The sequence below is a fragment of the Nelusetta ayraudi genome, unplaced genomic scaffold (assembly GCF_046127955.1).
Source record: "Nelusetta ayraudi isolate G7.1 ecotype Tasmania unplaced genomic scaffold, CSIRO-AGI_Nayr_v1 ptg000140l, whole genome shotgun sequence".
Classification (NCBI taxonomy): Eukaryota; Metazoa; Chordata; class Actinopteri; order Tetraodontiformes; family Monacanthidae; genus Nelusetta; species Nelusetta ayraudi.
Genome location: NW_027466190.1, coordinates 313,558 through 331,142, shown reverse-complemented (window position 1 = coordinate 331,142; position 17,585 = coordinate 313,558). Strand labels below are relative to the sequence as shown.

The 17,585-nt window shown below is 50.0% G+C and overlaps 1 protein-coding gene across 1 annotated transcript; it reads left to right on the top strand.

Moving 5' to 3' along the window:
- Window positions 1-571: 571 nt before the first annotated feature.
- clvs2 (clavesin 2) lies at window positions 572-16,710 on the top strand. The gene is made up of 5 exons (XM_076013066.1): window positions 572-2,070; window positions 3,025-3,199; window positions 13,796-13,906; window positions 13,999-14,231; window positions 15,348-16,710. Exons 1-5 carry the CDS (start codon window positions 1,682-1,684, stop codon window positions 15,439-15,441), a joined length of 1,002 nt encoding a protein of 333 aa, XP_075869181.1. The 5' UTR covers window positions 572-1,681; the 3' UTR covers window positions 15,442-16,710.
- Window positions 16,711-17,585: the final 875 nt, after the last annotated feature.

The window sequence follows — 17,585 nt, the reverse complement described above, 5'->3', positions numbered from 1 at the left end:
CGCATCTTTTTTTTTTTCCTTCCTAAAAGAAAGCACAACCACATTTTTTTTCTAGACCTGTGACGTCACTTTGCAGCAGGTGGCAGGTCTTGACTTGACTTTGTTGGGGCAGAAACTCCTCCAGTTACTAACGACTAACAACACGGCAGCTTTCACAGATATGTGACGCTGCTGCTGCTATTGGCTGGCAGCCTCCCAGTGTACTCAAATACAACTGAAATTGTGATGATAATACGTAACCGCTTGGAGATGCCTTCACCGGAACTGCAGCAAAACCTCAATATCTTCAACCTGTTAAAATGGATCCATGAACCTGGCAGCCTCTCATTCCGTGAGCATCCAGAGGAGAGGCTGGAAGTGGACCTCCACCCTCCCCCTCCTCCCCTCCTCCAGCTCTCCATCTCTCCATCCCCCTCAGCATCCTCCCTCCCTCCCTCCTCCCCGCTCCACCAGCCCCGGTTTTTAAAATATCTGCTGCCTTTTTTCATCCCCCAAACTCCGCCCCCTTTCCTCCTCCTGACACCCACCCTTCCCTCCCCCCCTCCCCTCCTCCCCTCTGCCGGTGGCGTCCGTACATCGACCGGAGCACCAGCCAGGCTCCCTTGTTGTCAGTCACTTTCCTCCGCGAGCAGACGGCAGCAGCCGGAGCAGGAGGCAGTAATCCCCTCCGGCCCACCCCACCCTCTGAAAGGAGCCAGAAAAAAAAGAGAGAAAAAAAAAACACAGAAAGGGGCTCGACGGAAACCTCGCGGGACACCTGTGCTGGTGGAAAACAGGAATTATTGTTACTATTTTATTTTTATTTTTATTTTAAACGGCGGGCAGATCTAATTTGAGCGCCGCGCTGAGGAGGGAGGAGGGAGGCAGATGATGGTGATGCTGAGCAGCAGAATCTGCTTCGACTGACGGCGCCACCGGCAGCAGCGGCAGCAGCAGCAGCAGCAGCACCGGCTGCGGACGAGCGGACGGACAGAAGGACAGACGGGTGGATTGGATGGATGGATGGATGGCTGGATGGATAGACGGATGGATGGAGGTGAAGGCGGAGGCATGGTGACGGTGGCGGTGATATAGCAGGTGCCGCCGCTGCAGGTTCCGTGCCGCATCGTCCTCCGGCCGCCAGAAGCGACGCCGCGGGAGTCGGTGATGCTGTCGTCGTCATTCGAGGAGAGGCTTTCTGACATGGAGGAGGGACGCGGCCGCGTGAGCTCAGGCCGCCCCCATCAGCAGGTTGGATGTAGCGCCTGAACACAAGATAGAGGAGAAAAGAGAGACAGAGAGAGAAACCAGCTCGGACGACCTGAGTCATGATACACGCGGAGGGAAAATCGCGATAAAGTTGAAATCTTTCCCGAGGTGGAATTGCGACGTTTCTGCGCGTAGAAAACGCGGAGTGAATGACACGTCGTGTGGATAATGCATCATCGGGAGCATCGCAGCAGCAGCAGCAGCAGCAGCGGCGGCGGCGGTAGCAGCGTCTGTGCCAGTTCAGGGTGGATTACGTGTGCAGAGCAGCAGGCCTCCATCTGAAGTCAGCCTGAGAGCCCGAGAAGCTCAGAGACTCTGAATCTGTGCTGCACCCTGTTGCTGAGCGTCTCATTGTTGCTGTTTCCCTCACTGACTGACTGACTGACTGACTGACTGACTGCTGTGGACTGACTGACACCACTGTGGCCACAAGATGACTCACTTGCAGGCCGGCCTCTCTCCAGAGACCTTGGAGAAGGCCAAGGTGGAGCTGAAGGAGAACCCGGAGACGCTGCACCAGGACATCCAGGAGGTGCGCGACATGATCATCACCCGGCCGGACATCGGCTTCCTCAGGACAGACGACGCCTTCATCCTCAGGTTCCTGCGAGCGCGCAAGTTCAACCACTTTGAGGCGTTCCGCCTGCTGGCGCAGTACTTTGAGTACCGCCAGCAGAACCTGGACATGTTCAAGAACCTGAAGGCCACCGACCCGGGCATCAAGCAGGCGCTGAAGGACGGCTTCCCCGGCGTGCTCTCCAACCTGGACAGATACGGCAGGAAAATCCTGGTGCTGTTTGCCGCTAACTGGGACCAGAGCAGGTAAAGGAAGAGGAGGTGCAGGGCTGGAGGGGGGGGGGTGGTCGTGTGCGGTTTTAGGAGCAGGAGGTCCATAGTGACGTGGAGAAGGTTCTGGTTTGAGGAGCTGTCCTTTCAGCACCAGCCAGCTCACTGGAAAGACCACAGGGAGCTGCAGCTGGTGCCTCCAGGACCTTCTCCAGAGTTTTTATCTTTTGCAATGTTTTTTGCAGGGAGGGATTGTTGAGGTGATGATTGATGATTCTCAAAGTCGGAACTCACAAGTTGTTGTTCTGTCGGGGGGGATTTTTCAGGCAAGACTCTGATCGGCCTTAAAACTCAGGCGCCGAGATGTTGTCTTGTCATCCCCACCACCCCCCCTCCCCCAACACACCCCCACCCACCACTCTCAAGTCAGTTAAAAAAAAAAGAAAAAATCTTCAGGAGCTTCAGCCAGCGGCTGAGAACCGCTGCCGTTCATCCCTCTGAGGGTTTGTGTCAAATTCTGTACGAAAGTCTCACAGGCCCGTCTGAAAAAGCTTTCATCCCACGAACCAGTTTCAGCTGGTTGGAGGACGACTGGTGGGCCTGTCAGCGTCCAATCAGGGGCGGAGGGGGGCGGGGTTTAGTTGTGGCTGAAGCAGGAAGCTACTGCCCCCGTTTTGCACGCAAAAACTGAGACATTTTCTTCTGTGGAGCAGCTGGATTTCCAAATCCCCCTCTGATCTGCTTGTCCTTCCTCGTTTACAAACTATATATTCCTAGAACTATGTAAACCAAAAAATATTTCTTTCTCTTTATAGCTTCTTTTTTTTTTTAAGGCAGGACACAAAATCCAGACATGTGGAGAGCAAACAGGCACAAAGTGATGCTTGGTCTGGACTTTTTCTCCCCGTCAGAAACAAAAAAAAAAAAGAAAAGAAGGAAAAACAAATTTGCATAGTAATATTGACCCGCCGCGACCTTTCACCCCTGCAGATACACCTTTGTGGACATCCTGAGGGCCATCCTGCTGTCGCTGGAGTCCATGATCGAGGACCCGGAGCTGCAGGTCAACGGCTTCATCCTCATCATCGACTGGAGCAACTTCACCTTCAAGCAGGCGTCCAAGCTGACGCCCAGCATGCTGCGGCTCGCCATCGAGGGCCTGCAGGTAAGAAGCTGCTGCTGCTCGCCGCTGTTGGCCCGAACTGAGGGATGGCTGAGCGAGTTCAGGGTTGACGATCAGCGAAACTGGTCAATCCGAGCAGTGCTGGGAAAATTCCCAGCACTGAGTCACCGTCTGAGGTCTTTGTTGCCCGAAGAGCTTTTCCGTCGAGTGTAAAATGCAGCAGGCTGGTCGACCGGTGTTGGAAGGGAAGGTTTGCCGCCCCTCCAACACCAGAGCAGACACTCTGGCTGGTCCGAGTCTCGGCCCCTAATTGACTCTGAAGGGAGAGTTTGTCATTTTATTTTTTCATTTTCTTATCCAACGGCGGCGGAGCAGACCTCCAGCCTCGCAGCGGGCCACTTAGGGGACGAGTCGAGCACCGCGTTCCAGCCGTGAGCTTGTTTAAAGAGCAACGGGAGGAATAATGATATTTCCATTGAGGTTCCACACCGCTGGCCGCCTTGTCAGGGCTCGTTTGGCAGCTAGATGGAGCAAAGGAAAGCGATGCTTATCGCCGGCTCCCTGTTTTCTTTTCCCTTCTGGTGAAAAAAGAGAACGCTGAGGAGGTTTCACGGGCCTCTTGGTGCAGCTTGAAAAAACCATTTTGCAGTGTGTGTAAGTGTGTGCGTGCGCGTGTCAATCGGTTCGTCACCGCTTTCTCTCGTGTGAATCATCTGGCGATTTGCGTGGAGCGAGTCGGCCCGCGATCCGAGCGGAAGCGTCGCCGCAGAAAGTGACTCGCAGCCGACAGATGCCAAAACTGTCCGCTGAGCTGTACATTTTTAATTTGAGAGGTTTTTGAGGTTAATTCATGTGGGAAAATCTTCACGCCTTCAGCATCACAATGGCAAAACTCTCGTTGACACAAGTGAACAAGTCAGCAAAGTTATGACTGCTGCGTTTCCATGACCCCCTAGAGTTGCGCAAAACCTAAATATTGCAGTAAAAAAAAAACAACTCAACTTGGAAAAAACCTCTCAAATATGGCTGAAAGGTTTCGACGCTCTCGTGAGGTGGTTTTTCACACGTATCCATGTAGAGGTATATCGCAACATTACGGCTTGAGCGCTTCACACCATTCAATGGAAAGCCCTGCAAATCGCAATCGTACTCTGTTGAAATTTTAGAAATATCTCTTTTATTTTGAAAACGCAGCTACTGACTGAAATGAGCTAAAGATCATTTTTACATGTATGAGTTTTTTTGTTTTTTTTTCCTTTTTGTTATACCCATTCTTAAAAAAAAATGCCTCATCCAGGTTTAAGTCAGTGGACACAACAACATACAAAAAAAACATCAATAAACATTGCTCTATGGTGCGACTCGTGGGCAGCTCGGACCAGCTGCTCATTCAACACTGATATCTCACCAGCCAATCAAATGGCAGATCCTCAGTGCATTAAAGTTGCAAGGTCAGAAACTTCAATTTATTTATTTATTTATTTTTTCATTTGCAAAGGATCGTCCGACAAAAAAAAAAAGCATCTAATAAAGTGGGCGGAGGAACCAGATGGAACCTCAGCGAATCACTGAGCCGCTTCCGCGAATCACTTTGAACCAGACAGCCGACGTCCACTCCCTCCCTCCCTCCACTCTCTCCACCCTCGCCCTTAACTGACGTCCCCGTCAGGACAGTCGAAGTACAGAACCACACACACACACACACACACACACACACACACACACACACCCGCTGCACTGGCGGGACCAGTTCATATACACAGTGTAGACGGCCGGGATGCCTGCCGGCTCTCCAGACACAGATTAGAGGCTGAATTATAGATGGCAGCTGTTAGCAGAAGCCTGAGTCACTCCCAGCTGCGGCCGCCACAACCAACCAACCGGGCAGCGGCTGCGTATTGTGTCTGACACAAGAGCCAAAAGAGTGACGCTGCGATTCATGCCTGATGCTGGCTTTTACTGTGAAAACACACTGAATTGAACACAGCACGGGTTGTGTTTTAATTCCAACGTACTCTCACTGCTTATAATGAAGACAGCAATAATAGTAACACTAATAATATGGGAGCCCGTCGACAATCTTATATAACCTGAGGCTTCAAATGCAAATGACAGAGTTTCCAGCGCTACTAATCAAACTGACACGGATTTATCTGATCTTCTCATCGTCACTCTGTCTGAAATAAAATCAGGGGTGACAGCTGAACTCCCAGAATGCATCTGTGCTGAGTAAGGGCCACGAATGACATCAGCGGCGCAGCTTCATGTTCCTCGCTGCGGCAGATTGTGCCGACGCTGCGCTCATCTTTATTTCCGTCAATGATTCAGAACCGCAAAAATAAAAAAATAATAATAAATAAAATCCTTCATTTGATTTATTTACATTTTAGAAGCGGGCGGCGGAAAGTGACGACGACTCTGACTCAAGCCAGTGTGAAGAATGCAGCGCTGCTTTGTTCATTTTTCAAAAAAACAAAACAAAACATGGGACACGTCAGACTCTTGAAAGTTTATTTCTACTTTCTCTGAGCAACAAATCTCCTTTGCCCCTCGAACGCATCATCAAACAGCGTTGACGTGTGTGTGCCACGAATCCATCACCAGCACAGTTAGCGTTCGTGTCCCTGCTCGGCGCGTGAGAATCGTGGTGCTGAGTCACTCCAACACACACACACACACACACACACACACACACACACACACACACACACACACACTCACCCAGGTCTGAATATTTCAGAAGTGATGGCAGTGAGTCACTGCAGTCTGAGCTGTTCCGCTTCAACCCTCTGAAAACTGGTTAGACCTTGAAGAGCTGCTGAGATCGACTCACCTGCAGCTGCAGGTGGCGCTCACTCGCTCTCCTCTGCATCAGGGCCTGATGCGTTTTGATGTCTGATTTACCCCAAACGCATCGCTCACTTTACTCCTGGGTGCATCAGCAGCTTATCACCTGCTGCTGCTGCTGCTGCTGCTGCTGCTGCTGCTGCTGCTGCTGCCAGGACGGATCTCTTGCTCTCTCCACAGATTTTGTTTTTGCTTCTGTGGCTCTGGCGCCGTTTGACAGGAGTGTGGACTCGTTGTGCAACCCCCCCCCCCCCCTCTCCTCCACTCCCCCCTCCTCAAAAAACGAAAAAAAAACAAACAACAAAGTTTTACAAGGTTGCAAAAAAATCCATTTGTGCAGGGAAACTTCAGTCAATATAAAACAATTTAACTGCTTGTTCTTTAATTGATTTTGGAACGATTAGAACGCAAACAAAATTCGAAAGCCTGCGCAGTGAATCAAGTGATTTGTTTTAATGCACCGCGTCAAAGCAGTCGTACTGAGGAGCGACCCCGAGGCCGTGCAGCCGACCTCGGACTTCTTGGTGACCCAGTCCAGTCCAAACCTTGAAAATTGGGTTTAAACCTGCCAATTATTGGAGGGTCATTGGTGGGTGGAGCCACAGTGCGCAGCTCCCGCCCATTCATTTGTCAAAATGGGGGAAAAAAAAAATGTTTCTTGGCTAAGCCGCTTCCTTGTTTGCACTCGCAGTAGCCTCAGTTACAGGCTGACAACTGCGGCGCTGTTTGTTGCAAATGTTTTTCTCCCTGGCTGGGTTTTTTTTTAATTGGACGACAGCGCTTTCGTCTCGCACGGTCTCACCTTTGATTCCGCTGCGATTGATATTTCATCCTTTTTTCAGCTTTCACTGAAAAACGCTTTTTAACAGCCGACGTCTGATTGTCTGACTGTGATTACGCCAAATCAGGTACAATGGAACTGAATGTTTCACAAAAATACTTTCATTCTTTTCTGGTGCCTTGGAAGAAAAAACAAAACAAAAACAAAAACAAAAAAAAACCCTCCAATCTATTATGTTTTGCTGTTTTCTGCCTCCAGTTTCCGCTCACACTGAGTCATTCCGCTCGCGCCTTTTCCCTTTTGTCTGCATGTCGGCGCTGCTCAAATCCTGTCAAGTCTTCGTCATGGCAACCGTGACAGTGCCAGTGTGTGTGTGTGTGTGTGTGTTTTTAAAAGCAAATACAAACAGCATGTAGGTCACATGCCCTGGGATCCAAACTGGCAACGCAGTTCGCTGCGGATCACAGCAGGAGCAGCAGCAGCGGCTGCCGGCTTCGGCCCCCTGCTGGTGGCGCTGGGAAGCTTCACCGGTTTAAACTGCGGGCAGCGCACCAGCGTTTCCGCCTGTTTGTTCTATTCAGTCGTGTGATTGTTCTGGGAGCAATTTAAAAAAAATATATATATATATATATATTTATTTTTTTTTTTTTTGCTTTTGCTTTTGCAACGCATCTCGTTAAGCGGCAGAATTTTAAAGGATAAGTAAAAGACTGACACGCCGCTCGGCTGGATTGGCACCGGTGGTGACAGGCGAGGTGGCTCGTCTTTGGTGTCTAATGAGAATGAACAGATTTGTCTTGAATGGCGTCGCTGGAGTGGATTTCATCAGTGCGATTCTGTGACCGGGTGCAACCCTGGGAAAAAAAAACAAAACACCGGCTGGATTTTTTCGATTGATTCTTCCAGTTTCATCTTGAAAACTTCCAATCCATTTTCACCCCAGTCAAAGTGTGGCTGGACCAATCGGTGTCGAATGAGGAGAAGGAGGGCGGGGTTTAGTCGTGATGCTCAGATGCTCAGAATTTAAGGCACTGAGGGCTTTTCCCTACTATCAGCACTGCTACAATGGCTACTATGCTACTGCCACTACTGCTACTATCACCACTGTCTTCCACTTCTTTATTCTTCTCCTACGAGAGGGATCACGCTGAGGAGGTGAGGCCGTGCGTGAGGAAGAAATACCAACAGATCCAGTCGTAATCCCGCAGGATTAGAACGTCCAAGACGGATTTAAGTTTTCATAGAACCTGTATGAGTTGAAAAGTGGGGGTAAATCTTCTTAAAATGGGGCTGATGGGCTTCCGAAGTGTCCAGATTTGATCTGGTTACAGAACATTTTGAAACTTTAAATTGACCTCAAACTGATCTGAGCGTCCTACGTGAAATAAGGGCGCGTTTTGACTCGTCGAGGCTGTGAGACCAAGAATCTGCAATAAGAAAAGACTAAAGCTAAAGCTAAAGCTGCAGGGTTTTCACTGACTTTACTCACCGCCGCCTCGTACCCACTGGGAATTAGGCATCGCCCTGTGGTTGTACTTGGTATTGCTGGAGGGAAACACACAAACGCGGCGATAGGAAGCAGCAGGGAGGAGCGCTCCGAATATTTAAGAGCGTTAATGAAGTAGCAGCCCGCTGAAGGAGGACGTGGGTGAAGGAACAGCTGATTGATGGAGACTCGCCGCTGCCGCTGCCTCCCTTGAACGCCTCAGCTGACTCCACATTGATTCTAACGGGAATCCATCTCCTCCCCCTCCCTGCCTCCGCCCCTCCCCTTCTTGCCTTTTGTTTTCTTTTATCCTCCCCCCTCTTCCCTCACGTCCACTCCTGCCCCTCCCCCTCCGCCTCTCCCTACCACTGGCCCTTCCCCTTTTCCCAGACCCCTCCCCCCCCACCCCCCGCTCGGCCAAACAACCTAAAAAAATTCAACATCATCTTGTGGAAATTCTCCTTCCTGCTGTTTGACTTTCCGCTCTTCCTCTTGACAAAACCTCAGACGCCATCATCCTCCCGCTGTCTTCATCCTCCTCCTCCTCCTCCTCCTCCTCCTCCGCCTCCTACTCCACCCTCTCCTCCATCCTTGCCCTGTCCTCCAGATGGGCTTCCTTTTGTTGTGCGCCTGCCTGCATAAACAGTCGACCAGCCTCCTCCTCCTCCCCCTCCCCCTCCTCCTCCTCCTTCCCGTCTTCAGCAACACCCAAACACGACCGCATGGTTGCTCAACAGATGCACGCCTACAAACAAATACATCATGTACTGAATGGTCATTACATTAAAAAAAAAAAAAAAAATCAATTCATCGTGTCTTTACTTCATTAGACAAATGGCCCGTTGCATTGTACATGCAAAGCGGATCTGACCAGCAGAGGCCACAACTGCTGCAGACAATTCATTTTACAGGCCAAATTCAAATATTGGTCTTTTATTCTGATGGTTTTTCAAAAGAGAGACTTGTCAGCCAAAGGAGAATCTTCGATGCAGTTTATTCTGCATATTCAAATTATATTTGAAATCCTTTTTAATAATTTAGAACGGCAGCTTTTCGCATCTTTGCATCTTCGCCTCACTGCTGATAAGTTTCAATGTTTCTCTGCAGCGAATTCAAAGATCCTGTTTGCGTGTACTGAGTCATTTAAATCCGGGTCCATATTCAGCCGATGACAACACTGTCCTCATGCACAGCAGCCCCTCCGGTGTTGATGTTCATCCACAGATTGTGGTTCAACCCCAGTAGTGGCAGCAGGAAAGCAAAGTGTTCACACCTCTCACGCTGTCCTGTATCCTTCACCGGCTCGTCGAGTGACACAGGCGTAAAACGTGCTCACTTGTCGTTAAGATTTTACTGCATTTTTCAGAAACGACTTCCTCAACACTGCGTCGATGCCACCACTCAGGCGGAGCTGCCAGTATTTGGAAGGAAAAGCTGTCATAGTTTTTGGTGTTTTTTCAGTGCAGCGCAGCGAGGGCTCTCCGCTTTCGGGCTGCATCACCATAATTACATAATGTTCACACACACACACACACACGTTGGGAATAACTGGCAGGGAAGTGTGTCAACGACCTGCAGTGGAAGCGCTTTGTGTGATTCACAGGCAGCAGGTGTCTCGCACTTTGTTCTTTTGTGTTGCGCCGCGCACGATTTAGCCTCTCGACAATCTGAAGCGGCGCCACTCAGGGAGCCAACTGCTCACGTGCCTGACAGCAGGAAACCAGCCTTGTGGTTTTTTTTTCTTTTCTTTTCCAACATGTGTTGGAACTTTTTGCTTCAAACTCACTTTGACTTTGTGAAGAACCGAGCCTCTCTGTGAGCTCCTGCCGCTAATGAGTCCGGCCTGTTTGTCTGCACCAACGCGACAAACGCGCGTCGATGGAACCTGCTTCACGCTCTGTCTTTTATCTTGGAGCTGCAGCTGCCCTGCCTCCGTGAACCAGACGACTCGACGCGACGAGCGGCCGCTGACCTTTTGGCAAAAGTCACCGTCAGCCGAGAGCGTCGCGTGATGTCGGACCTGAGGCCCTGAGTTTTTCTCTTGCTTCAGTTCAGTCTGAGTGCGTTGTGTTGTGGTTCTGAATCACTGCGTCACATCCATCATGAGGAGAGAGGCTGTGTTGGGTTGGGTTGCGATGGCTTTGCTTGTTTAACAGCTAGATGGATTGTTTTTATTATTTTAGACAGTATTTGAAAAGGTTCCAGACCAGTGAAGCAGCAGCAGCAGCAGCAGCAGCAGCAGCAGCAGCAGCAGCAGCAGCAGCAGCAGCAGCAGCAGCAGCGGCTCAAACTCTGAGGTTTCTGTCACATTCATCTCTGAAACTCAGATGAACTCCAGTCAGACGTGGTGGTACGAAGGTAGTATGAGAAGCATAAAAGCCGGCGAAGCCAACAAAGAGCCGCCCTCCGGCCGGCACTCTGCTGCGTCTGCCCCACCGCAGGGGAAACCACTCAGGATGCGAGTGGCCTCTTTGTTCCTGGACTCACTGCGTTCCCGCCGACTGCGGGACATGTTTGCTCGTCTCGGCCACGATGGGAAGTGACAGGAGCAGAGCGGAGCCGGGCCGAGCGGAGCCGGGCCGAGCGGAGGGAGCTCATCAATCCCAGGCTGCTGCTGCTGCTGCTGCTGCTGCTGCTGCTGCTGCTCCACCACTGAGAGGGCGGAGGTATGACGGAGAGCCACAGCGAGGAGAAGCATGACCTGAACCCTTTCACACACACACACACACACACACACACACACACACACACACACACACACACACAGTGCAGTGGACGAGGCGAGTCACATCCTGTAACGTCAGCCGCTCGGCGACGCAGAGCTGATGGAGCCTCGCAGAAAGTGCAGAAAACACCTCGCAGTTTCTGTTTTCTGGATATATTAAAATCGACATTCATGCCCTCAGAAATATGTCATTTCAGGATGGGAACGACCTTGGGCTCTTTTTTTTTTTTTATATAAGAAAACTTAACTTTTGATAAGACAGGAAATTGAAACAGAATCGAAATTGTACATCGGCCTTGAAAATGAATGGAAAGTGTGACATTAATCCATATGAGTCATTTGGATTTTTGCCATGACAAAATATTTATGAAGGAATTAGAAGCTTAAATATTTTCCCCGGACTGCTTCTGTTTATGACTTTAATGAGACGAGCTGCCGATGTTCTGCTCTGTTTTCATCTAGGAGGTTAAATTGGCGTTTGTTGGGCATTTTTCTGTATTTATCGCTATTCATTATTTCCCTCCATCTCCTCTTCTCTTCATTCATGCGTCAACTTTGACTCTGCCGTTTTGCCACGTGCAATATTAAAGTGAAATCGCAGCACTAAGCCATAAGTCTCCCTCCTCTAACGAAGATGAAATTAAATTCATTAGCCCATCACCAGCGAGACGGGCAGCTTTTTCCTCTCCTCCTCTGCCGTGGCCCCGGGTCAGATTTAGAGGGAAATCTGCAGGATTACTGAGTGTGAGCGTCGTGGGCGCCGCTCTCCTCCCTTCAAACGGAGCCACGGAGAGAAAATCGCTCCTAATGTGTTTATCCTCCCCAGAGGAGCCACAGGCTGCCGGCAACAGATGGGATTCGACGAGATTGGGAGAGGACGCTGGAAAAATCTTAAATATTCCAAAGTCTTCCTCTTCTTCGTCCTCGTGCTTCTCCCGACTTCTCCTGCCTCCTGCTCCAGTCAGGCTCAACACCTCTCCGGTGGAACAGGGCTGGGTTGGGTGGAGGTCATGCGGTGATTTTAGTGGCTTCGTTAACCGTGTGAGGTGTGAACAGGAAGTGATGGCGTTGAGCGGAGCCGAGCAGAAATTTGGGAATTAAGCGAGCTGAGGAAACAAACACAGATATCTGCAGTGATGTGTTTTTGCAGGACTGTGTCGGGTTTAAAGATATTTATCAGATACATGCACTATATCTGATAAATATCTCTCTACAGTACTATATATACACATATGCGTTACCAGTCAAAGGTTTTGATGCCGTCGGTGAGAAACTGCAACGTCAATGAGCATGACAGAAAAGACATTGGATTCATAGTGAGTCCAAACGTTTGACCGGTAGTGTGTATATCTGATATATCTTTTTATATGTCTTATAATAAGATGTAATACAATCTTATTATACATCTTGACATTTCTTCTTATTGTTATTACCAGCCAATAAACCTTAGACGATAATAACTTCCATGCTTCTTCTCGCTCCTCCTCCTCCTCCTCCTCCTCCTCACTGCTCTCCTGCACGTCGTTATTATCTCTCTCAGTCTGAGCCACAGACGGTGACGGCTGCAGTGCGTCACTGAGGTGTGACGGCGGTGCAGACGGGGAAGGGGGGGGGGTTGAGGCGGGAAACGTTCCGGGCCCGACGGCGGCGACGGCGAGGCTTCACGCTCCGCTGATCGGAGAACATCTGCGCTAAAACGCAGCCACTTTTCATTTTCTGGGAGCCTCGTCATGGTTTGGCGGAGCCGGATGTGCCTGTTTGCAGGCTGATAAAAGTCCTGCGAGTGGTTTTAACGAGCAGCGAGAGCGAGAGCGACCGCGACGCTGCTGCTGCTGCTGCTGCTGCTGCTGCTGCTGCTGCTGCTGCTGCCAGCCGAGGCGGAGGGTCACAGCGGTCAGACTGGACACTCACGCTCACACTCTCTCATGTCTGCAGCTCAACGTTTGAGATGCACCGACACACGCACGGCGACTCATTTCCCTTCAGAGTCGACTCCAAAATAGCGCCGGCCGCTTCCTGTCGGCGATGAGATTAGGAGGCCCATTTTTACAAAGCTAATCTAATGAAAAGGGGGACAGGAAACTCACAGAGGTAATTTTTTCATTCGTCGGGAGTCGGAGGCGAAGCAACGAGAAGCTCCCCTTGAGTGAGAGCCCCCCCCACCCCCTACCCCCCACTTCCCCCGTCCATCACCAGCGATAACGAGTCTGCGTTTTCACGAGTCCGCTGCTGCTGTGATTAAGTCCCTTCTGTCCTCTGGAGCAAACAAAGTGGATCATCGATGCACCCATTTTTAGGACGGGCGGCATCACCGCGACTCCACTGACTCTGGTCTTTTAAATCATAGGTTGAATCAACCGCTGACATGCAGAATTCGTTGTTCTGTTCGTAAAGTGAAAAAAGCAATATATTGATTTATCCTGAACTTGCAGTGCAGGTGGATCAGATTTCCACTCTGCAACTGTCTTTAGATTCTGTGGGCAATCACGGCCGGTATCCCCGATACTGATGCTGTACGATAGCGGTACGATAACGGTACGATACTGACACAATACGATACCGAAAACGAGAACAATACTTTTTGATTAAGGTGGATTCATCATCAAATTGCTAAATGTGAATGAATTTTCATGACCTTTAATTATTTCTTTTGGCACTCTTGTTCTTCTTCTTTTTCTTAACATCCAGTCGATATTCTGGATGTTTTTGGATACCAGTTGGGCAGTGTTTCAGTTGGCAAACAAGCTTAAATTTGCTTTGTGTGTGTGTGTGTGTGTGTGTGTGTGTTTTCCCCAACAGGACAGTTTCCCTGCCAGGTTCGGTGGGATCCACTTTGTGAACCAGCCGTGGTACATCCACGCCCTCTACACGGTGATCCGGCCCTTCCTCAAAGACAAGACCAGGAAGAGGGTAACGCCCCCTTGTCTCCGCCTCTACCTGCCCGGATAAGACTCACAATGTTAACGCCTCTTCCCCCTCCCCCGCTGTGCCTGATCCGGCAGATCTTCATGCACGGCAACAACCTGAACAGCCTCCACCAGCTGATCCACCCGGAGATCCTGCCGTCGGAGCTGGGCGGGATGATGCCGCCCTACGACATGGGCACGTGGGCGCGCACGCTGCTGGACCACGCCTACGACGAGGAGAGCGACTACTGTCCCGAGTCCTACACGCTGTCGGTGCAAGACCTGGAGCGGGACCTGGAGAAGAACCTGTCGCCCAAGACCATGAAGAGGTCAGAGCAGCGACTCACGCTGTCCTTGGCTCTTCTTTCTGTTATATAACCCTCAGGAGCCTATGAGAGGAAAACTAGACTATTTGCACTTCCCCACCAAATTGCAAATCATTTTGGTTTTCCTACCCTTGGGAACAATGCTCATTTAGATATAATCATGTACATTGGTCGAGGGTCTTGCTCCCAGTTAGTTGCCATCTTACACCACCATGTTTCTAAGGAAGCCTGGCGTGGACAATTCAGCTGCCTGACAGCACGTTTCATAATTAGCGTAATTAAAGTGGCAAACCCGGGAGGGGGAGGGAGTAAAAAACGTTGCAATCTAAAATGTAACCACTTGACGTTGCTGTTTCTTCTTCGAGGTCTGCAAACGTTACACGCTGAACCTTTAACTAATGTCTCAGCCTGTTTGTTTATGCGTTCGGAGCCTTTATCACTCCCTGATTGGCCTCTTTGCTTGTCACTCAGTCCCGTGTGCGTGCCGACGGCTCCAAGCGTGTTTGACAGTGTGCAAGTGTCGCCACTTGCAAGCAGCCGCCGCCGCACGGCATGATTCACCGTGACAGTAAATCATCTGAGCCCTGTGGGACACCAGCTGACTCGCTCAATCGCAAACACAACACACACACACACACACACACACACACACACACACACACACGCCGACCAATGAGGGCAGAAATCAAAAAGAGAACGAGCTCAGACGCAGAGCGACTCCGTTCGTTCTCTGTTTATTCTCCATCCTTGTCCTTGTTCACATCTTGTTACCACAAAGGATGAAGGTCTCCCGTCAGGCCAATTTTCTGGCATTTTCTGAATTTTCTCAGGAACATTTCAGAAAAAACAAACCCTTAGAAGCTTCAGCATAGAGCAGCATGGTATTCACTTATTCTAAGTTCTTGTCGTCAGACGTTTTTCTAAATTATAAGTGAAACAAGCAGAAGACATTTGTGGCAAAAACTATTGTTGGAAATCACGGATAAGTCAGAGAATTTAGCTGGAGCTGAAAAAAGTGGTCTGGTTTTAAACTGGTGTCGGGCTGAGACGCCTGCCAGGTGGAGCGCCGTCGTCTGGAGGATCTCACCTGTTGTGCTGTTGTGTCTCTCTGTTGTGCAGGTCGCAGTCGGTGGTGGAGCCCGGAGTCCTGAAGCGGCCCGAGAAAGTGAAGAGCGAGGACGACAACATGCAGCCGCTGCTCTCGCTGGACTAGACGTCCACCCCTGTAATCTCACACACGGCAGAGGGAGGAAAGAAGAAACGGAAGGACGGACGGACTTTAAGCGATGAGTGAACATTTCTTGAGAATCGCGGCCCCGCCACCTTTCTTTCTGGCGGTCGGACTCTTGCTCCTCTCGAACTCCAGCAAGTCAGAACAGAACTGGGAGACGCGGGAATGGAGCTGTAGAGCAGCCGAGGACGAGGCGGGACGTTTCCTCACGCTGACAGCAAACCCGTGCTGTTTATATATACATATATAAATATATTTATTTAACGACCTATTTGTCAAGTGCCAATTCCGACAATGTAAACAGCAGAGAGAGGAGCGACCAGTGTGGTGAGTGAAGGGGGAGAAAAAAAACAAACACTGGAGAGAGAGCGGCCGCATATTGTGTGTTTCCTACTGTTGTATAGCAATCGTGATGGATGTTGGGGAGTGGGGTCACATTTTCGACACTTTTCTTTTGTCGTCCTTGTAAAGAAGTATACTTTGGGGAGCAAAGTCCCGCGTGGGGAGGTTTACCGGCCATTTTTCCCCCCCCCCGTGGAGGTTAGTGGGGCATCGGAGCTATCAGTCACGCTCCAGTTAAGGAAAAGCAAAGCCCCGCCCCCTCTGTGATGAGAGTTGTTCTCCGCGGATTACGTCTTTTATTTCCTTGTTTCCCTTTTGGCTATTTTGCTCCTCCCGCCCCAACCCCCGAACGTTGGAAGACAAAGTGTTTGTGGAGACGCAACACTCAACATCTAGAGTTTGTCGAGTGTTTCTAAGTATTTCTAGAACTCTAAATAGAAGGACAGCTTTGCCAAACTAAAAAGTCTGAACTAAAAAAAAAAAAAAGTCAAATAGAAAGGCAAAGACGTCGCCCTCTCCCGTTGAATTTTTTGCAGTAACTGTATTACATCTAAATATTTGTTCTAATTATGTCGATATTATCCAATCTAAAGAGCTACACTCCACTATATTTTTGCATGTTTAAGAGTCAATGTGTTTTTGAAGGAGAATCACGTTCTTATTTCAATTCAGATCTCAGTTGCGCACAGCGGTCAACGTACGTCTACACGTGTTGTTTAATGTGAAGGAGCTTATAGAGAACAGGCCAAAGTCTTTGTGCTTTTGCTCTTTAAAATACATTAAATGCTGAGTTGATGAGTTCCACGACCTTCCACACTACACTACCACACCTCCCTGATGCAAAACATCAAGGGGAGTAATCACTGTCCAGTGTTCCGCCTGTTCATGGACCTTGTTTTGACCCTCATCGCGGGCCGACGTGTGATTACTTTGAGCCTGAAGCTCGTTTCTTATTCCCAGACGTGCGGCTGAAACGCTGAAACGCACCTAATTTGCATCTGCAGGTCACATGACTCGAGCAACAAGTCACATCAAACGCTGACTTTTAGCCTCAAAAGCTTGACTGAAGCATTTCAAACACAGCAAACACTCTTAGAAGTAGAAGATCACATCACCACTCAAAGTCGGCTTCACAGCTTTTCGCCTGAAATGTAAGATTTGATTCACTGCGCACGTTGATGCTTTCGGGCCTCTCTGAACGAGTCTTTTTCACGGACGCGCACGATCGGATTGATCACATTGTTCAGACGCAGCGGAGGGGAAAGCAACACTTTTAGATATAGACTTTCCCGGCGCGTTAAAGCCGACGCAGGAAAAACCCTGTTCAGTCTCAGCGCTTCCTGACTGCACTCGAAGGCACCGCGGCCTGCGGCACCACACTCAACTCAACCTCAGCTCTTTACTTTTGCAGATGACACTCTATTGTCGTCCGTCTTCTCAGGCAGTTGGCACGATGGCAGTGAAATCGGGGGAAAACGCGGGCAGTAAACGTACTTCCTCACCTTTACGTGCTCAGAACGCAGTATTTTAAGTGTGCGACATGTTAGCGGCGAGACAAAAGGGCTGCCAAAGTGGGCCGTGTATTTCTAGTTGCTCTTTTTTGCCCCCTGCTGCTCTCACCGACGTCCCCAAAAAGCACCTCGTCCCGCGTCACCAGCGGCAGCCGAGCGCGTTGGACCCGACTGCTGGGTTTTTACGACGAGTGGCGGCGGGTTGAGCTGAGCGCCGAGGAGGCGTGCGGGGGATGGAGGTTGTGCATGACGAGGCAGAGCGACCGGGGGGGG